Here is a 21,780-nt window from a genome sequence, read left to right on the forward strand (position 1 = left end):
TCTTGGGACTTACAGCACCAGAGCAGCTTTTCAAACAAAGCCAATGTGAGTTTACAGCTGTACAGTAAGGGTATCTCCTCTATTAAAATGAATTTCTCATCCATCAGCACTACGAAGGGAGCGGGAGAAGGCTGACCAGTTAAGCGCTGTGGCACAGCACTCCCTTGTGAAGGGTTTCCCGTGGCCCAATTACCTGTATCAGTTGGGTTACGTAGGTGGTCAAACTGCTCATGAATAAACATTAATGAAAAAAATCAGAAAGCTCATTAGCAAATCTTTAATGCTGTTGAAGCTAGTTTGCATTTGTAAGAGGCAATTTTTCCAGGTAAGTAATGGATTCTTTCCACTCTTAGATTTAAAACCAGGCATCGGTACAGTAAAAAAACCAGATTTTAGTATCTCTATTGATGCTGGCCCAACTCAACCACCATTTTCCTTGTAAGTTCCAAGTTTTTTAGGACACCTTCGACATCAGGTGGGACTAATAGACCTGTCAGCCTTATCATGCTTTACAGACTGACTTCGGCTTCTACTTCCAGATCCAAGATTTCCCAAAATGGAGTTGACTACCCACTTCCCACCCTTCACCCAGTTTGCCTGATCCACAGCAGGAAAGAGAGGTCCAGGCAACCAGAGGTGTACGAATACAACAACTGTTCTTATCAACTTACCTAGCATTTTGCTTACATAAGGTTCAATGTCCACATCTTGTAGATGTTGATACGTGTGCGCATGGTAGAGACGCAGGGTGGAGTCCAAGCGAATGGACACCCATACCCCATCACCCACCCACGCCAGCTGTCTCACTTGGCTCTCTCGCCTTGGGTGTGCATCAAACGACTTCTACAAAAGATCGGGTTTTAAATTAGAGGATGGAACAAAGGAAAGAGTAAGCAAGACTTCTCGTGTTACTCTTACACTGTCAATACTGGCTATTTTCTTAAGTCACTCATGACCCTCTGATTTGCAGGATCACTAGGCCAATTAACAGAAGCTGAAGTATTAATCCTGCTAATGGCTTTCAGAAACCTTAGCCACTTTGTGTACTTCACATGCCAGGTACACACACAACAGGGCAGAAACACAGCTCACACCTTACATAAACAGATTCCATAACTGGAGAGAAAGTTTGAGATTAACACTTTCAAGATTAACACTTACAATCCTCAAAAGTATACAGATTTATAGAGAAGGTAAAGGTGGGTGGAGAACATAATTGAGGCACACACAGAGAGAATAAACTGGGAGCTGGCTTGACAAGCTCTGCACAAGGACACCTTCCAGTTCCTGGCCAGCCAGAATCAGAGAACTAAACCCCTCAAAAATTGGTTTCAACCAATGACAGCTGTCGCATCATGGCTTAAAATCTTCCAAATCAGTGAAAAACATCTTAAGAAAACTCAACAGCACTTCCCAAGTAGTTTGGTTGCTTGTTTCTGCACTGATGAACAAACAACTGTTGTCTGGAGTTACTCTAGAGTTTGACTGTAGCATGAGATGGCATGAAAAGGTAACATTTAATTATTTTAAACACCATTTTCACTTGCCTCTATTTTCATGGCCTTTGGCTGAACAACATAGATTTTGTTCCTGTAGCCACACCAGACTTTGTCGTGTACCACTGTCATGCACCTGATTGAATGATGCGGCCGACCCAGGTCCAAGAGGTGATAGTTCGACAAATCCCACTGACCGTCTTTAAAAGCAGATGGAAAGTTAAAAACAGAACAAAACATAGGTTCCTCTGAGTTTAAAAATCATTTAGAAGTACAGGAAAATCATAGAATAGTTTGGGTTGGAAGGGTCCTTAAAGATCACCCAGCTCCAACTCCCCTGCCATGGGCAGGGACATCCCACTGGCTCAGGCTGCCCAAGGCCCATCCAACCTGGCCTGGAACACCTCCAGGGAGGGATCAGCCACTTCCCTGGGCCACCTGGGCCAGGGCCTCACCACTCTCATGGTGAAGAATCTTAACAGTCTAATTTTTTAAAAGCATTGTAATAATCCATATAAATCAACACAAATTTAAGGCTCAGCTCCTCATTAAGAAAAACAGCAATGAGTTATAGGAACTACCAACATCTCAAACGCTTTGTTTTTAACGTAATAAGGTTGTACAGTGAGTCATGTTCAAAACAAGTCAAAACATTTTTAAAAGCAGCGAGTAACTGCTTTGCTTGGATGGGCATCAGTACACATTACACCCAGCAACTGCCCACACAGCGCTAGGCACTTGCTGCTTGATTGAACACAGAAATGTTGGCCAGAGCATCGAGGCTTTTGCAATATGCCTCAAGAACAGCACCTGAAATCTCCTAAAAGCGTTCTAAATTTGGTCATTCACATCAAACAAAATTCTTCTGTAGACTGAGCTAAGCCACAGATCATCATCGACATTTACCCACGATCCTTAAGGACTGTAAGCCACTGGAGTTTGAGTTTAAAAAAAACCCAACACACTAAAACCAACTTCATCTCAGATGCATCTTTCCAAATATTTGCATTAGTGCCGTGCAACCTCTTTAATTCTCCTATGTGCTGAGCACGGGGATTTAAACTCCACAAGGAAAAGAACAAATGCATACGGAGTCCATGGAAACAAGCCAACAGAAGAGTTCCAGTTACTGACAGCTCCACCTTTCCTCCAGGTCCTTATTCAGGAGAACGGAGTGGTTTGGGCAGAAATTCTGAAGGGATGCTTACAAAATTTTCATTGAAGGACTCAGTTTTAGTAATTATCTGTGGCCAACATTTGTTCACTGAAAGGGGTATCATGCAGCAGCTTTTTGATATTTAGCTCAGATATATCCCATTCTAGTCCTCAGAGTAAGAAAACATCCTTGGAATACACTAGGACAGTGCAAATACGGCACCTGAAACCACTACTGAAGAAAGGCTTCTCAATGCAACCTGTAAAAACACCACGGGGCAATACATTTTCACAACACTGCTTATAAATCACACATTTCCTTCCTAAATACCGTTACAACTTCCCTGGCTTCAAGATCTTATAGAACGCTTACCAACTCCTCGGTGAAATATTGCTAGTGTTCCATCAGCTAGTGCAACTAATACTATTCCTTTTACGTGTCTGGGGAAAAAGGAGGCAGAAGAATACATACCATTAGACTGCATTTCTCAAACTATAAGTTTAAAGGTATAAACATATTATATTTAAGTTATCCCTAGTGTTTTGGTTTCTAAAACAGAGCTCAAGAGAAGGGACAATTGCAAGGCATCAAAATCCAGTTCAGAAAGATGAACATATATCTAGCTACAATGCCTGAAGAAAAGAAAGATGATAACCTGCAACTGTTTGGAATGCAGCTGCCACTAACACCAAACATACCGCTATAGCTCATCACCTGAGCAATAATTCCAACAGACGCAAGATCCCTTTGGTTTTCCTTACTTGCCAGGAGTTTGCCACTGCCCCTCAAAAGTACATCATGCATTTACAGCAACTGGCATCCCCAGTATTCGAGGAGGAAATACAAAACCACTCCGTGAGCATTTTCAGAAGTCCATTATGATTGACATGACATTCTTTCAGGACTTACACAATACTGAGAATAGAGTCTTTAAGTTTAATGGCATGAACACATTTCCTCCAGTGGGCCACTGACGAATGAACATACAGGCTGCAAAGACAAATCAGGAGGGGTTAAAAGCACTAGGAAATGTGAACTAGATAGGAAAAAAAACAGCCAAAGCAAAACCCCTGTAACTGAAATCCACAAACAAAGGGAAAATAAGTTTCTATCTTCCACTGAAAACTACGTTTATACTGAAAGAACAAACAGAATGGTTTTGCAGAGGCCTAAACCATTACTGATGTCTTTGCAGATACATCTGCAGTAAGAAGGGCAATAAATATTTTTCTAGCATAATAAAATACTGAATTATAAGACCATAACAATTTCTTTTACTACAAAAAAAAACACAACCAAAACTTTTCAATGGTATCTGTCAAAAAGAGCTTCCCAACCACCTACAATACTTCCTTTGAATTCCATAATGCCTAAACGTAGCAAAGCATAGAAAGTTTATGCTGTCTTGAGGTCCTCTTGCACTTAATCTTGACTCAAGACAGTTACCAGGCCGGTAGGCACAATCAGCAAGTTTAAAACAACTTTTCCAAATACATTTAACAAGATCAGCATTTTCTTACCATCCATTCTGTGCACCAAGCCACATTGTTGGTAAAAGGCTGCTCATTTTCTGTGCTTCTTCTCTCACTAGATCTTGCTCATTTGGCAAAACTGAAACGTCTTTATACAAGTCTGACTCAGTACTGGAAGAAAAAAAAAAGCAGTTAAAATACATTGAATCAAGGGCACAGACTACTCAGATTATAACCTAGGTGTTTGCTTGATTGCTGCTAGCTTCTACACTGGCTTTTGAAATACATAAGGTACCTAAGAAAGAATAACTTTTCATGGAAGTACAATGATAAAGATGGAAACTCAGTAATTTCTTCAAGTAGACATTCGCTTCCACAATGAAACTGAGGTTCCATCCAAGCCTGTCAGTACGGCCGATATCTCTGATAATGGCAGAAGAGGCACATGTTAAGAAAAACACTTATAAGAAAGCTGCGTGACACTTTTGTGTCTGCATGCAGAGTGAAGACTCCTGAAGATCTGAAATATTTGTTACTTTCAAGCTGCTTCTCCCCCACGTAACTGCTCACACTATTCTGAGAAGAAACATACACTTGAACAATCAGTTGATGGGAAGAAAGGAGCGTAATTCTTACTTATTTTCACATCAAAACAGGGAACTGAAATGGGCACCTCCCAATCAGCGGTGCTCACATTAAGTCTGTGAGAAACAGACTAGTCACTTTGTTAGTGACAAACTGCTAGACACTCCCTCCTCCACTCCGGAGGTGTCGGTACTCGAGTGATACGAGTTCACAGACAAAAGGCTCTGCACACAGGTGACCCTTTCACACAAGCAAAGTGTAGAGTGCCTTGTACCAAGACTACTTACATAAACTTCAACATACTTAATGAGAAATAAAAGAGTTGTTTTGTCCCCTTGTTGTGTCCCTACAAATATCTTTTTGGTTTTAAATGCATTATAAGAGGTGTGTGATGGAGCTGACGTACCTAGGCTGGTACACTGGAGACGCCTCTGTGGTGTTCTGCACCCCCAGGGGATCTGTAAAGACATGCTCTGTGTAAACTCCAGTATGTGCAATATCAGCTGTGTCTTCTCCTGTCCCTGCAGTGGCTTCTGTGGCTTCTGTTGCCTCTTCTGCTGTTGGAATGTTCTCATCTACTGAATTACTTTCAGTCGCATTATCTACGGCACAAAAAAAATGTGAAAAACTTAACAACCGTGAGAGAATTCACAACTATTTAAACCAGTCAGAACTCAATACTTAAATTTAAGTGAATGGCTGTAATAACCAGACAGATGAAATACAAAATCTGGATTGTGACTAAAAAAAGAAAAAGCAGATCGGAAACACCCAAGCTTTACTACGTTGCAGCGTATCAGCAAGTGTCACGGGCACCTTGTGGCACAGACTGGCCTTTAAGTGATTAACTAGAACAGCAAACAAGTCCACCAACCACATAACCTTTAGCAACGACATCCCCGTACACCTCTGAAGGGCATGACAGAAAACATTAAGAATGCCTGCAATTAAGTAGCTTCATGTAAATCTCTAAGACTTTACAAGATTTGAGGCACATATCCATGTTCTCTAGTCATTTGTCAGCAAGATCTGCATTTCAAATGCTGAATCACTTCAAAGCTCCCTTTAGACTATGCAAAAGAGATTTCTCTCAAAAGCATTTGGAAGAAGCAATTGTCTTTATCCATTTAACATCACCTCCACGAAGTTTTCAGCAACAATTATGCAGTGCATTGATGTCAGACGTATAGGCCATTCCCACAGATACTTGTTTGATGCTCCCATCGCTTACAGACAAGCTGTTTCATGAACGACTTGCACCAATCAATTCTCAATTACACCTAATGGTGCTTGGCCACCGTTGGCACACCTGTCACACCTTCCTACCTGACTGTTTGTCTGCCACGAGTGAGCTGCCATTTGCACTGGGCGCTGCAGGCGTTCCTGTGATACCCTCTGCCGTACAGCCAACCACCGTGATTCCTCCCAGTAAGCTATCGGTTTCGGCAGAGCTGTTGCTAGTCATGCTTCCACACAGGGATGACTTGTCTACCTGACTGGGATCTGCTTCTTGAGACCCTTCTTCTCCTGCAGGATAGTCCGTTTCCCTTGCCCCTGAAAGAGATTAAACTCGCATGTTGTGGTGATGAAAGTAAATCACGGGGCTATGTAAAAACAACCTAAGCTTCAACGTGAATGAGCAACTGAGATTTAACACACAGGTACCCATCTACAAGTTCATTTTAACATGAGCAGCACACATTAAAGATGCTGTCACAAAGCTCAAAAAGCAAAAATCAGCACCTCCGCATGCTGCAGATCTCAATGTCTTACTTCAATCTGCAGAGTTTCGCAACCAGTGTTTTTATATTTCAAATTCTCCAATAAAATTAGATTTCACGACAGTGCCCATCGGCAGGGATACCAACCTATGGCTTTATGAAGACAGTAACTGCAAGAGATCCTTCTGGAAAAAAATGTTCTTTTTCATCGTACAACCCTCTCAAATACTTTTAAGACCTAAAATAAACTTCATGGGAAAGATTTCTTCAGAGCTTATTAAACAAAACTTCTTCACTGGAACTAGAACTACAGACTTCCGTAAGCAAAGGTCAAGAAACAAGAATTCTGAAAGCGCAAATAGTTGTTCTCCAGAATCACAGTTCCCTCTTAAACTTCGCTCAGCATACGATCCTCAGCAAGCTTCCACTATAAAAAGGATTCCCTCTAAGGAAGCTCCAAGATTTGCTACTTATTTTCCAGGGGCTGAAGAGACCTAAAAAGCCAATATATTTTTCTTCTGTGACATTCACAGTTCCATGAAACATCAGCACTATTGCACAACTGATAATGGAGCAGACAAAATCCTTGGGCTTGGTTGCTGACACCCCTCTATCTTTGAGTAACTTCAGGTCAGGAGCCAACTGAGCAGTGAAACAGGACAGCAAAACCCCAACAGTTTTCCCTAATCACTTTATTGCTATGTTACAGGAATATTTTATTGCACTGATTAATAAATCTTTGGTTTTTCACTCCATAAAAAAGCTGAATAAGATACAGGCAAAAAAGCAGGAGGAAAACAAGCCAAGTCTTTACCTGGTACACTAGCGATACAAAGCACATGAGAATTGCAAACAATGAAGCTGTCCAGAATATTTCCCGGTTGATTAGCATCAATAATGATAACTTTTGTAGCAGAATGTGTGCTAGTACAGATCCAAACTAGACTGGATAATTCTTCCTGATGTTTCAGCTCCTTCTGCTGGTCCTGAAGGAGAATAAAGGCAGAACAGAAGTCGTTATTGACTGTCTGTTAAGTAGCTCTAATGCCATTATAAAAATCACATGTAGTTACTACTTCTATTTATTTGGAATATAAACCTCTTCATATTTCATACTTGCATAGAAAGCTGTAGAAAATAATCATACTGCACAATTATACCCTTTGACAAGTATAAAGCTACATAAGAACACTACTTATGTGCCAGCTACCATACGCTGTGTCACCACACATTAATGCGATGTCCCAAAGCACTTCAAAGTTAAGCCTTCGCTTTTATGCCCTTAAGAAATTCATTCATTGTTTCATCCTGAAAACATGAAGACTAACATTTTTAAACAATGGCACAGACAGCTAAAAAAAGAGGGTTTTTTTTAAATGGCAGTCAGAACACAAACAATTTTGTCACAAATGGTTTTTAAAGCAGGCAGCACTGGCATAAGCAGTGCATCATTTTGATGTAGAATTGATTTGCTCCTCAGGTTTGCCAACAAGCTGGTACACGGGAAAGAATCACAGTATTTCTGCAGTTGGATTCAACAACCCAAATATCTTGGGCTGATGACTACACAAGAAAGTCTACTTGTTACCAATAAACCCGATTACAAAATGCTTTATTAATCTACAGATATGCAAAGACGTTTAACCATATCAACTACTCAGCGTGCTCTATGTGGCCTTACCTTGAGCTCCTGGTCCAGTCTATCTAAACTACTTTGAGATCCTGTTTGCTGCTTGTTGCCATCTGCATCCACACCAGTCACATCATTGTAGAACACACTGGCACCAACCACAGACCCGCCATCTCGGGTTTTCCCTCCTGAGAGGTTCACCCCGACAGCACACCACAGCTTGAAAGAAAAAGAAGTGCTTTGTTTAAGTGGGAAACTCAAAAAACACACACTCATTGTTAAATATCTGCAGTCCGTTTTAAGGAATTCATTAAGCTTAAAGTCATGTGCATTTCTACTGAAGCTTAAATTCTGATTCACTTACGCTTTAAAAAGAAACAATTTTATTTCCAAAAGAAAACAGAGTCTAAAATAAAAATATTCAAGCTCTAAGCTGTCAAAGTGTCTGTCATCACTGTGAACATCCTACCTTCATAGAGGTATCCTTCTCATCTAAAGGTCTCAGGTAAACAGGTACAGGCAGGTTCTTCATCTTATTTTCACTCTGGCCACCATTTGCCACCTAGGTAAAGAACGAAAACAAACAGAAAAGCTTTTCCCTTTAAAAGAGGTTTACAGTCTTTGGAATCAGTTGATCAGACATTGTTAAACACAATTACAGGTTTTGCTCTTTGTGGTTTTCCTTAGACTCTTATCTACAGAAGTTCAACAAAAGAACACAGGAATCACTCAAACACAAGCTGTGAAATTATACTGTGTTCCGATTTCACAAAACACGAAGCTGTTACCGCCACATCTGAGAACAGAAGCACAATACCTGTTTGTACTTCTGAGGTAGACTCCAGCCAAACGCTTGCACTCGACCGTCCTCTTTCTGAACATGTGCTTTCACTTGGCGATACTGCTCCCTCTTCTGCTCTCTGCGTGAGGCTAAACTGGCTTCAGTTCTAGGGAAGAACCATTATTAGAGAACCTGTTATTTATGCTCTCTAGAATTCTTTGTGTAATGTGAGTTGCTATTACACTCCATGGACAACATCTCCATGGAAGCACTCGGTTACCAAAGCGATCACTAGTTTTTCACACATCACCTAGAGAACAACAGGTTTCCTGCAGGCTGTTTTTAAGGGAGCTCTGAAAGGCAGGCAAAACCAGGCAGTCTGTTGTCAGCATCCTTAAAGAGAATTACCTCTACTGGAAGCTTTCAAAGTTGCAAACCAAACAGATCTATTGCCAAAACGAAAAACAGGAAGAAAAAAAATTAGAGATGCTTATTAGCCTGCTTCATGTTGTTCTGTTTCTCCACTGAACTGAAAAAGAGAGTATCTGTACAGTCCCTGCTTGGCTACATCACCTGCGTCCAAGTGCAAAGTGCACCTCTGGTACCAAGAGGCACTGTTCTGAAAGGCGGTGACATTTGCCAGACAGAAGCCTTAGGGACATGGTTTAGGGAGTGTTAGGAACGGTTGGACTCGATGATCCAATGGGTCCTTTCCAACCTTGTGATTCTGTGATTCTGTGATTCTGCAGCCACCCGGGGCACTCGCCTGCCGCCGTGTGCTGTGGCCGCACTGCCTTCATTCCTTAGGTATCAACATTCACTTCAAGAGAACATCCTACTTCACTTAGCAGCGCGCTGTTTACCTCAGAGGGTTGACAGAGTACAAATGCGATAGAGCATATCTATCTAGTATCACATATCGAGTATCAGAAACCCAAAATGTCTTACTCTTCACTGAGGAATTCGAAGGCCTTGGATTTGTCACTTGGTAATTGAGATAATGTGCTGCTTCTTTTCTTGACCGATGGAGTAATATGTGAGGTTGGAGCATTGTATTTGACATTAACAGGAGGTTCAGGTTTCTTAGCTGTATTGCTGGATGAACTGAAGAGCCTGCTAAAACTGGAAGAAGAAAAAAGACAGATGAGAGTTAAGCTGTGTAAGGTACACCCAAACAGACTATGCAGGCAAAACAGTGTTGTCCTGCTCAAGCAGTTAGACTGAAACTGCAGCTCGCCACAGCAGCAGCCTGCACGCATTCAGCAACACTCACAAAGCACAAACTCATGTCAGAAAAATACTTAAAGAATTATTTTCCCATTTGTTTATAAAATTTAATGGGATCTTCATCAGGAATGAACATCTACAGGGAACCAAAAAAATTAGGATGTAAACATCACACCTGAAGACAGTTTTATGAGGCATATTAGTTCATGCACAGAGCACCTGAAAAATCCCACCACCCTCTAGGCTAAAAGACAGAAAAGTTATCCGCAAACTGCATTGAAGGGATTATTTGACAAATAGTGTTGTGAATTACGCTGTTTAGATTGAGAGCTTGAAGTTAGAAAGGAAGACACAACAATCAGTAAGCCGTACTTCACAGGGGAAAAGGAAGCTGAAATAAATGCAATCCACACGAGCTATTCAGGTTTCTGTTTTTCATCGTAAAACAAGAACCCAGAAAAACGTTCACAACAAGAGTCCTGGTGCATATTCAGCTAGAAAAAAAAAATTACAGCACTTCGGCATTTAACTTCATAAAGTGCAGAGCCATTCACTATGCGATGCAGCTTACGATACACTCTGTCTCCAAGAACAGCCTTACCGAGCTGGCACGCTAGGTAACAAGAGGAGAACAGTTAAGACATCTTCCTCTGCCAAGACATGATTAGCTAACAGACAAAAATGTGCCGGCTAATTGGCAAAAATAAATAAAAGACCCTAACCAGTGAGCTGCGTTTCAATACTTACAACTGCCAAATGCTTGATCTCTTCTTTTCTTGCATAGCTGGGTTTTCTCTCGATGCTCTAAAAGAAATGAATTCCAAGTTTACTGAGTAAGCTTTAATTAGAAAAGGGAAATGAACGGAACAGCGCGTAACTGATGAAAAAAGACAGGATAACATATCGAAAGTATCAGAGCTTGTTTCTTTACATCGACACTGCTTTTCTGATCCAAGCACAATATTTGAATTGTCACTAGATGAACTGACATTACACAATAAACATCACCCACATTTATTTGCATCACAAACACCACCAGTGAGTGCTTTTCAAACAGAGGAGACATCTGTGTAACAACACTGCAATGAAAATGGCTAGAAGAAAGCAGCAAACTACTTCAGATTCTTCTGTTAACTATTTTTTAATATTTTAACCATTGCTTCGTATTTTAAACCCCCTTATTCTTCAACACATCAGTAAGTAAATGATAAAATGATTGTTCCTGAAGCCACAGATGCATTAGCAGAGACAGGACAGGATTTCTACAGGACACAACTACAGAAAAGCAAACCACCCCTGCTTGTGAACAGCCATTTCTCCTCCCAGAGGCCCAGGGTCGAAATGGCTCTCAGGTATTGAGGACAACAGAAGAAACCAGATGCGATCCTTACACCTGACTGGCAGACAGCCCAGAACGACCCTGTTCCCTCTGGAGACAGACGTGGCTCAAGGGGGTGTGACAAGAACGAGCTGGGCTGTGGCAGAAGACCTTTGTTTTTTAAAATCACACCTTCCAGATAACTCAGTATCAGGATGCAAATTAGACCAGATGACCATCTTTATTGTTTATATTTAACCAAGCTTGTACAGTTTTAAAACTGTGTTTCCTCCTACCAACCCAAGCTATTACACACGGATCACACATTCTGAAGACTGTCACTCCTGTTTTGACACCCCAGCTGACAACAGGGCCCTCTGCTTTGAGGTATGTGCACGATACACACTAATTTTTAAGATGTATATTATTTACAGTTGCCAAGTTTTGTTACCATTCCAAAATACCTGCATTTCTTCAAGGAATGATTATTTCACATCATAGGAAGCAACACAACTTCACTCAAGTCTCACTAAGAACCCACTTTCCCAAGATGAGCTGCATGCCCATAACTTAAAAAGTTATTTGTGGGCACACAGGGAGACAAGCAGAAGAGCAATTAAGGCCTCCTACCGTAACCTACTGACCAGATCACTCTGCAGCTAAACATCAAAAGCTTGTAAAATCCAAGCAGCTCTATCAAAGACTTCAAAAGAGCCTTTTACCGTATCATCTCAGTCCATCGCACAGCTTCCTGCAGCTCCATCAGCCTCTCTTTATACTGATTTCTCTCCATCAGAACACGGGCCATTTCAACACGAGTAAAGCGCTTCCGCTGAGCGGTGGGGACATCACTCTGAACACACAAAAAAGCAAACACAGGATGAACAAAGGAGCACAGCAGGGCCTTGCAGAGTCAGCCTCTGCCTTCCAATAAGACTCAGTTTAGGGCACAATTCCAGACTCCAAAACATTTGAGGCTTTGTAAAACTAACTCAATTTCACCTTCCTCTCCTCTAACCCTTTTTATTCAGATTATACTACATACAAAACAATTCTTCAATGAGAACATCACACACAGAAACAGGCAGAGAGGAAAAAGAACAATTTCAGTTTACTTGTGCTGTTTAGATCTCTCTTTTCTGTACACAAAGGGAGGTTAGCACTACTTCTTAAGCAGTAAAGTTTAGTAGCACTCACTAAATATGTGGACTCTTAACGCCCTGTTGTGAATTATACATACAGAAACACACACACGCATACACCTACATCATCATCCTCTTTCGCTTTCTGTCTGGCTTCCTCTGCTTCTGCACGAGCTCTGTATACAGAATAAAAAACAGCTGCATTAGATACCACAGGGGGGTGGGTTTTCTTTCTTTTTCACAAAGATGGAATAAAACTTACTTTCTCAGCTCTTCTTCCAGTTCCTTATTCTTCTCCTCAAGCTTCTGTTTGGCTTGTTTTACAGCCTCTAATTCACCTTGTAATACATCCTTCTCACAGGTCAATTCATCCACCTTTGCAATCAAATCGTTCTTCACCACATTCAGTGCATTTCTACACAAACAGAACACACCGTTACAAGGATGACCACGGTCTCCTGGTTTAGCTTCAGCATGATTTTATTCTTGAAAACCTACACATTTCTTATAGAGCTGCTGTGAAAAGATACGGTTTTCTAAAATAGGGCAAATACTCTCCCCCAAATCTCAAATGCTCAAGTGCATTCACACCTCTCTAATAGAAAAAAGTATTGATAAATCAGAACAGTTTGTTTGGAGGTCGTTCCCCAACGGTGCTCCAGGAGATCAGTTTCTGCTGTTACAGCTGTTTCCAACAGAAAAGGCAGGGAGTTGATCTCAGGCTAGGGCATGGTATTGCATTCCTTGCAGCCTTACAAGGATAAAAGCAGCTTTTGCTTCTTAGGTCCTTAATTTCTAGCAGAATACCAAATAAGCTATCTAATTAGCCAAATATACCCACACATTCAAAACACTTACACTCCCACTACTCTTAAAACTGACAGTACATTTGTATAGCTTCAACTTTCTGGGCCTGAAGATACTGAAGACAGAAAAAATAACAGTTCAGTATTTTACACACGCGTTCTCACTTACTTTGTCTCCAACAGCTGAGTGTTTTCCAAAATAAGGTTTTCGACCTCACGACCCATTCCTTTCCAAAGGAAACAAACACACGACATGAGCAGATAAAACAGATGTTTTTACAAAACCTATTGTTATCTAAACCAGCTGAACATTAAGCATGACAAACTCAACAGTACAACCTACCTTCTACAATTAACACTCCCCTCCACCTTCTTCCCAATCTGACTTCAACTAAAGCCCAAAGGCAGCCCCAGCTGAGCACAGGCTGGTGGCCGGCGCTACCTTCTCCTACTCTGGATGTTCTGAAGAGTAGTACAAAGCCAGAAACCTAACACAGCGTTACTGGGGAACTGTTAGTCCATAAAAAGCTAAGTTTAAAACTCTCTACAGTCTTTTATACCACGTTAGATACAAAGGTATATTGGTTATAGACACAAGACATGCTGAATTAAAGCTGAGGTTGCAAAAGCCCTGCAGACTTCCCCAGAGCAAATGATACCTTACCAAAGAAATTACGGTCTTTAAAGGCCATGCATTCCATGTAGAGCAAAAACAAGAACAAGAGACATTTCATGTGAGGTGTAGTATGAGCGAGAAGCAATAAAAGATTTCGACTTATGAAGTAAGAGTGAATTAAAACACAGGCACCACCAAAACTTTGAAATGGAACAGGATGCGATTAGAAGCAGGATTTGTATGAAAGACAAGACATTAAGTTTGTCACAACCATTCCTATCGATCAGACCTCCTGGGAAAATCAGTAACTTAAAAGTTAACCTCATTTGCTGTGAAAAAAATTAGCAGCACAATACTTGGAAGAAATGCTAAAGCCATTCACTAAAAGTCTCAAAGTAACTTGAAAAAAGCAAAATTTAGTCTTTGTGTAACTACTCCAACGGTATTTAAGTGTCTGGAAATTAACTTCTCATCCTATTGTCTGCATGCTTAAAGCAATATAATTTGCAGGATTTTAAAAAGATAAGCTTTCAGGCAGAAAAGAATTATTTTACACCTTGCACAACAAAATAATTACCGCACTGATAATGGCAGAAATGAAGTTAATTCAAGACTAACGCAACAAATGAAAAAGGTATCTTGGAGGCCTTTTAAAGTAACGAACACCATCTCCTAAGCGACTTTGGTTACAAAAGACTTAAAAGATACCTGGATTACAATAAGAAAAAGGTATCTAAAAGTAGTCATGCAAGGTAAAGTTCCCTCTTCTAGTCTTTCTCTCTGGGTTTTGGATTAAAAGAAGATGACAATTAATAGTGAGGGAACCGAGATCAGCTATTGTTACTTTATCAATATCTGGAGAAATCCCCTATAGTGCAGTCAGCGAGGTTTTACTCAAGTTTTAAGGCCTTTAAAATGTTTTCTGTATTCACAGATAAAAGTATCTAGGATCACTTCCAACAGGTTTCAGAAACCTTTATAAAGCCAGAACAAAAACCAGAAAGCTGGAGTGCAAAGGCAAAAAAATGTTACCAAGCAGGGAAAAAAATGCCAAGAATGTATTTTTAAAGCGCAGCAGCCAAGAACGCCCAACTGTAGCAGCGACAGATTTCAAAGAGGTTCTTTTTAGAAAGAGAAGCATACACACCAGAATATTCCCCTGGGTATGCGGCCCAAGAGAAAACAGATCAGAGAATCCTGATTAACGGCTTGTACAGAATGCCAAAGTGAAGTTTAGTGTTCACTTAGAACAGACTGAAATGCTTGGGACACGCCAGCTCTCCTGGACGCAGATGGGGTTTTGAGGTATGAGAGTAACCTGGACTGTGGTTGTGCTCAAGTGAAGTGGGGATTATACAGTACAACTTTGAAACCAACACATTCCGCATAACAAACACAGTTATAACCAGGTGTTTGTTTTGCACACAGCAGTGTTTCTAGCAGTAGTTTTATGGAAAATGGTAATGAAGTCAGTGACAAACTTTTGATTCATTACACTATAAAGATAATTTTTTTTTCCCATGGAAAACAAAGCATCCATTACCAGGCTGTCCTGACAGTGATTTCATTTCTTGAAACAATTTATCATGCAGGTAAGGGATGGAAGTTGCTATATGGTAACACTTCTCCCCCACTGTTTGTATTTTCCCATGCAGAATGTGTCATTAACATCGCTGTGGTGACAGAGTGCAAGAGTGTTGGATGAATTATGTTCCAGCAAGGATGTGGTGGTGCTCACTGCTCAGGAATCAAAGCAACAGAGAGTGAAACAAAGCAAACCCATCTCTCAGACTGGAGACAGGCCCATTACCCCCAGTAAGCTATACTGTCACATATTGGGTGTAAAATAAGTTTCTGGTGGGACACTGAACAATCAGAAATCCAAATTCCAAAATTAGTTCTAAATACTACTTATCTATATTTCTCCTGGGTCAGATGACAGAAGCAAACTTATCACTTTATACATACAACACATTCCTAAAACACAGAGGAGTTACACCTGCGTTTTATACATCCCATAGTACCAGATCTCATTATTTCAAAATGAGGCCTGAATACGTTAAAACACCTCATTGTAACACAAGACATTCATTGTTTATAGAAAGAGCCTTCTTTTAAGGACCTTTTTCTCGCTCCTGATCAACTCATATTCCCAAAACCTACATCTTATTTGGTCAGCCCATAGGCAGCATGAAGCTGTTCAGGAAGAAACGTGGGTTCCCCTTCCAATTAATGGTTTGGCTCTCAAATTACCACTATTGCATTTTCTCAGACGATTCCCTACGCGATTCCCTCAGACAAGTTAAATTCCACAGAGAGGTGACAAAGTGAGGCCATTACAGATTGGGCACGATCCACCATAAACTCCCTAAAACTAGTTCAAGATGAAAATCTAGGCTCAAGATAAAAATCCTTGTGTCAGAGAACAAAACAGGAAAACTGAACTGAGACAATAGTGTAAGAAGTGCCCCAACAAATTAAGGCTCATATACTGAAATAAAGAACAAATACTTTTTCCTGATTTTTTGCATCCCAATAACCACCTTAGGATGATAATCAAAAGAATTTAATGCAAATGAATCCTAACAGTAAATCCAGCAAGGATAGTTAAACACCCTACTAACAAGGAAAATTCCTCTTTAAATAACCTTTCTTACCCAGTAGATCTGCACCTTCATCCACATCTCCAATTAGGCCAGAACCAGCAGATGACAGCTCTTCAAAGAGTGACTCTGTATTACGGTCAAACGCTTTGTTCTCTATGCCTTTGGTAGGAGTGCTATTGAGAGAATGCAAACGAGACTTGAAAAGGCAGAAAGAAAACATTCCCACACTGACAAAAGTCTTCTCCGTGTTTTAACTAGTAGTTAATTTGTCACCCCCAAATGCCAGAAGCTTTCAGTTGGCTTAGAGTCCTAAATTCTATTTTCAAATACTACTTTGGCCTCAAGAACCCAGACTTGAGGTGGCTGCTGATACTGAGCCAGGCTCAATTTTAATACATTAAAGCATATCAGGTTTTGGCATATAGAAATTCAGCCCTGTCAGGACTTGGTCAGCCCAAACTGGAAGTCATTTAATGTAACAAGAGTGCAAGAGATGCAAATAGTCTGAAATCAAACTACTCCTCTGCCCAGAAGGGGGGCTCCTTTCACACAAAGATCTTGCACCATTAATGTTCACTACACAAGGTGATTTCTTCCATTTCGTCACAGGAATGAAACACGCAGACACAGAACATATTTGTAAGACTTGTGGCTAGACCCTAAATTGTTCAGGGCTTGCCAAAAATATCAGGCACTGCCCCCACAAACAAAACAGCACTTGTTTATTTTTTATGGGGCTTTAGAGCTTTTGAAAGAAGTGTTATCCTTCACAGGAAAAGCCTGCAAGAAAGCACACTCAGGCAGAAGCATTCCACCAGCACTGTGATTCCACCATCAGAACCTGATGAATAAACGCTGTAACGCTTGCAAAGTCGGCTGCAAACCCAAATTTTAAAGATAAGGGTGAAAACACAAGGGCCCAGCTTGGAAAACACTTGTACCTTGAAACCCAGATCTAGTCTAGAAAAGGCCTCTTGATATAGAGCTTCTACTTGAAAGAATATTTATGCATTCTTAAGTCTGCTCTAACATGAAGCACCCTGAACGTTCATCAGTTGTAGCAACAGAAAGTAGAACTCCTGCTGTGCTTACAATTGGGAAGAAAGGTCTCAGAAGCAGATTTACTAAATAGTGCATGATCTCAGTCTGGCAAACGTTCCACACAAGTCATGAGCTCAGAACTGAAGTCTCATATCTTCCAAAACTGGTTTCCTACATGTGACTTACCTGGACCCCTTATATCCACTGAGATCTTTATCCATATCCAACTCTGGAGTTGACTCAATGATTGCCTGAACTTCAGATTTTTCTTCATTTTCATTTCCACCTAGGGAGAAGCAAGTGGTACATCTCATAAACAAAATCACTGTGACAGATGACATTACCTGCGTGTCATTGTTATTAATCAATTATCAACTTAGTAGCCTTCTGTTCAGAGACTTATTAAGGCAACCCAATAAGAAGAGCTATGGATTTTAACACCCTAGTGCAGACACTCAACTGTCTAAGTAAGCCTCTCCTGAACTTAAGTAATTCAATAACCATTATTCCCCACTAATTCTTCAAGTAGCTGATCCGTCTCCTCTTGGGACTTTGTGTCTAGATGAGCACCACTACTTCTGTTTATAAGGAAATGTCATAAATTATTCTGATTCACAAAAAATAATGACTAAAAGCCACTTATAAACAACAGAAATCTGTTGTTTATAAATCAGACACCAATAGTCTGAATTCCTAAAACCACAATTCTCATTTGTGGCACGACGGTTTAAGAAATGTCATAACAGATTAAATACAAGGTCCACAGTAACCATACACTAAAAAATTAAAGCAGCTCACCAGTAGACACGTTCCTTGTCTCTTGAGCTACCTGTACTTCAATATTCTTGCTTACATCTGGCTTCTCACTTGGCATATCTGTGTCCTTCGCAAGCCCTTCAGCATCTTCCTTCTGAGGAGTTTCTGCAGGCAGCACGGGTACATCTGAAGCAGCTGTGGATGCTGGAGTAGTCGATTTTGAGCCTGCTTGGCTGACATCAGAAAGTTCATCCTAAAATTGAACATTACCATTAAACTAACGAACATGAATTAACATATTATTAGAGGAGCCAGGCATATAAACTGAGGAACAAACACCAAAATTACTGCATTTTACTGAGGAATAAGCAAATAAGAAAGAACAGCAAGAATACTTCAAGCTAGTACTCTTAAACTCATCTTTCACTTCTGTTAGGGAGGTTACAGCTATATAAAGCATGCTCTTATTTAATAGTAATATTTGATCTCAGTTGATAAAGTATGGGAACAGATAAGCTTTCTCAAGTTGTGACGTCTTTGAAACAGGCAGCATTCCTGTATTAGTAACTCTTCAAGCTGCACAATGGATTTACCAAGTCTTCTCAAAGCTATTCTAAGGTTTTTAATTGTTCAAAACATGTATGATGTCTTAAAAAAAATCTTCTTAAAAAGTAGACATTGAAACACTGGTACAAAACAGATTTAACTGGTATAAAACTACAGTATTTGCAAGCACTTCGCACAGCCTGCTATAGCGCACTTCCCAGTCTCAGCTGCAAGCCCTGGAAGACCCTGGGAATGAGACTGAGCTGCAGTGACTGCTTGTCCAGTTGGATTTGAGTTCAACCATGGAACATGAATAAACGAAGCTGATTTGTGGCAACAGTTTACACTGCAGTGACACTTCATTAAGAACCACAAGCAGGGCTATTAACCCAGCTGCTGGACCCAAGATGACGATCATCACTCAGACCAGGCGGCAACAGGCACCGTGTTCCAGGCTATTTCACTCCTCATCAACGATCAGAGCCATACCAGCTTCCAGACACCTCAACCGACAAAGAGCAACACTACAGCAAACACCATCTCACAGCAGATTTGAAAACAAATTGGGCTGTGTAGGCCAATATTTCCCAGCATACAGTGTCAGAGCAATCTCCCTGGGAAAAAGCCAGCTGAAACAGGCTGGTACGCGTAAAATAAAGGCAGGGTGGTGAGTTTTGATAAGAAGTTGTTTGAGGTTTTTGTTTGGGAACGGGAGGTGGAAGCAGGTCTCCTAGGCGAGGCTGTGACATTCCAAGGGAACATATCTGTTCGGGTAGGAAACCGAAACTTATCACGAAAGAAGCAAATTTAGGTTTTGTGAAGCATCCGTTCATTGTATTGCGAGTGTCTCCTTCTCACAATGTAGTGAAATGGAATTTAACAAACCAAAACAAAGACCTGCACACAGACACACGTTCTCCCATTTGTACTTAGCGTATGATTACTAAGAACTGCAAATTCTACATATTTGTTTTTAGAATTTCTTGGAAAGTTAAGAATATAATTTGTGGGGTCAGAGACGAAAACACAGATCCTATCCTATCCTATCCTCATAAATGAAAAGCTTGCATCCCATAGTTACATCCCCACATGGAATCTGCAAGCCTTAGAAACAAAATTCAGCACTTACTCATAGTAATACGAGGCAACCAACCCTGCATACTAAGGTGTTATACGATTCTATGTTGTATCCACTTAAAGAAAATAAAGACCTACACAATTAACCCAATTGAGTTTTGAGCTGGTAAAGTTCATCTGCTGGATAATGATTCGTACTTCAGCAAGCAGACACAGAAGGGAAGATGTGGTGGCCCTTACCAAGGGAATAAAACCTCAATGGAGCCCTTGGCTTTGTTCAAACCCCTCTACATCTTTGCATTCCAAAAGCATCAACATTTCTCCATCTCTGTATTCCAAAAGCATCCACTAACTGATGCGGAACAGACTGGTCACTGACTTTCACATACCAAGCTCAAGGAAAACAGCTTGACAGCGCAAGAGAAAGAGTGAACAGAATGGTCCTTTCCTTAAAGGAATTTCAAATAATCCCAACTATTTTACATTTATGACTCTATTATCTACTATATTTTTTTAGCTAACTCTTGGACATTGATTAAGCTATCATGAATGATTCTTCTAGAACTAATGAAGATGAAATGCAATTCCATTAAGAGACAACAAATTAATCAGAAGTCAATTCTGGATTGACTTTGCAAATCTGATATTTTTTTGACAGCGCTGCCAGAAAACTTTTAATGAAAAAGGAAAATTAGCTTAAAAATTAGACAATTAGATCTGAAGCAGCAGTAGCCCATCTGCAATGCACTGCAGAGGAAAGCAGAAGAGGATAAATGCTACATAATCATCTGTTGTCTTACAATGACACCCAGCAATGTCACTACTGTACGAGTTACAGGATATGCAGCCTTTTCCGTATCGGTGTCTCCCTGACTCTCTTTGTGACACTCAGAGGAAACACTGACCATTAATGAAATGCGTGTGTATCACCTGAAGACAGACGTCTGAAAGCACTACGATCTTCCTTGTGCTTCATACTTGATGTTAAAAGAATTTAGAGGAAAAAGATGCAGATTCTGGTTATTACTTCAACAAATAACATTACTCCACATGTTCACCTACAAGTACTTCATGTGCACAGCTAAAAAGCCAAGATGCTGCTTTGGACCCAAGAAACTCATTCTGACTGAGGTTTGAAAAAATTACAGTCTGTGCTGTTCTGTGAATTCTCTCTTAGCAGTGCATTATCTTTAGAAGAACTACACCAAGAATCCTATTTTGACAATATATAGTAACTGATACAATTCTCTGAGGGGACAGGATGGGAGCAGAGACTTCCCTTTATACTCATCTCCACTTACTCTTTAGTCATTAATTTGCATTTCAGTCAGTTTTCCTAAAGTCTGACAAGCTATTGGTGCTAGCTGACATACGACAGAGGGAACAGGACAAATTTAAGATCCAAACATGGTCCCAGCCAAGAATTTAAGCAACACACTTCTAGATCCAAACTCATGTTGTCACTCTGACATGTTTATAATTGACCATTACTCACAGTTCCATTGGTCCATATGGCCCCTACGGCAAAAAGAAGTGTGGGTTCCAGTTATTTCTGGACAGCTTTATTTCTGTCAGTGTAACATCTAACAGGTATTCACTTCACTTAGCAGGAGGAGATCCCCATCAGCTGTGAGCCTTTTCAGAACTCACAGCATATCTGTAGTCTTCCAGAAGCCCTCATCCACATGAGGACAGAGGGAGGCTTCTCGCAGTCCTTCCCCGCGCTGATCCCCCCTCCCGCCGCGCTGGCAGTGCACCTGAGTCCCGACTGCCAGATCCATCCCACTCCAACACCACGCCCCCG

At 40.7% G+C, this 21,780-nt stretch overlaps 1 protein-coding gene across 4 annotated transcripts in view; it reads right to left on the reverse strand.

The window, feature by feature from the left end:
- The window catches only part of SPAG9 (sperm associated antigen 9), a 58,730-nt gene that overhangs the window by 9,715 nt on the left and 27,235 nt on the right, over nucleotides 1–21,780 (reverse strand). For all 4 annotated transcript variants that reach the window (XM_054083501.1, XM_054083502.1, XM_009563934.2 and 1 more), the window contains 20 exons: nucleotides 18,396–18,606; nucleotides 17,784–17,883; nucleotides 16,608–16,729; nucleotides 13,504–13,561; nucleotides 12,791–12,943; nucleotides 12,653–12,704; nucleotides 12,109–12,239; nucleotides 10,816–10,872; nucleotides 9,790–9,963; nucleotides 8,878–9,007; nucleotides 8,530–8,622; nucleotides 8,112–8,279; nucleotides 7,245–7,416; nucleotides 6,036–6,263; nucleotides 5,116–5,311; nucleotides 4,173–4,295; nucleotides 3,562–3,642; nucleotides 3,025–3,092; nucleotides 1,548–1,696; nucleotides 672–843 (listed from right to left, as the gene is read on the reverse strand). In XM_054083501.1, coding sequence (XP_053939476.1) covers nucleotides 672–843; nucleotides 1,548–1,696; nucleotides 3,025–3,092; nucleotides 3,562–3,642; nucleotides 4,173–4,295; nucleotides 5,116–5,311; nucleotides 6,036–6,263; nucleotides 7,245–7,416; nucleotides 8,112–8,279; nucleotides 8,530–8,622; nucleotides 8,878–9,007; nucleotides 9,790–9,963; nucleotides 10,816–10,872; nucleotides 12,109–12,239; nucleotides 12,653–12,704; nucleotides 12,791–12,943; nucleotides 13,504–13,561; nucleotides 16,608–16,729; nucleotides 17,784–17,883; nucleotides 18,396–18,606 — 2,638 coding nt within the window. The remainder of the gene's footprint in view (nucleotides 1–671; nucleotides 844–1,547; nucleotides 1,697–3,024; nucleotides 3,093–3,561; nucleotides 3,643–4,172; nucleotides 4,296–5,115; nucleotides 5,312–6,035; nucleotides 6,264–7,244; nucleotides 7,417–8,111; nucleotides 8,280–8,529; nucleotides 8,623–8,877; nucleotides 9,008–9,789; nucleotides 9,964–10,815; nucleotides 10,873–12,108; nucleotides 12,240–12,652; nucleotides 12,705–12,790; nucleotides 12,944–13,503; nucleotides 13,562–16,607; nucleotides 16,730–17,783; nucleotides 17,884–18,395; nucleotides 18,607–21,780) is intronic.

This window comes from Cuculus canorus, chromosome 18, assembly GCF_017976375.1.
Source record: "Cuculus canorus isolate bCucCan1 chromosome 18, bCucCan1.pri, whole genome shotgun sequence".
Lineage (NCBI taxonomy): Eukaryota > Metazoa > Chordata > Aves > Cuculiformes > Cuculidae > Cuculus > Cuculus canorus.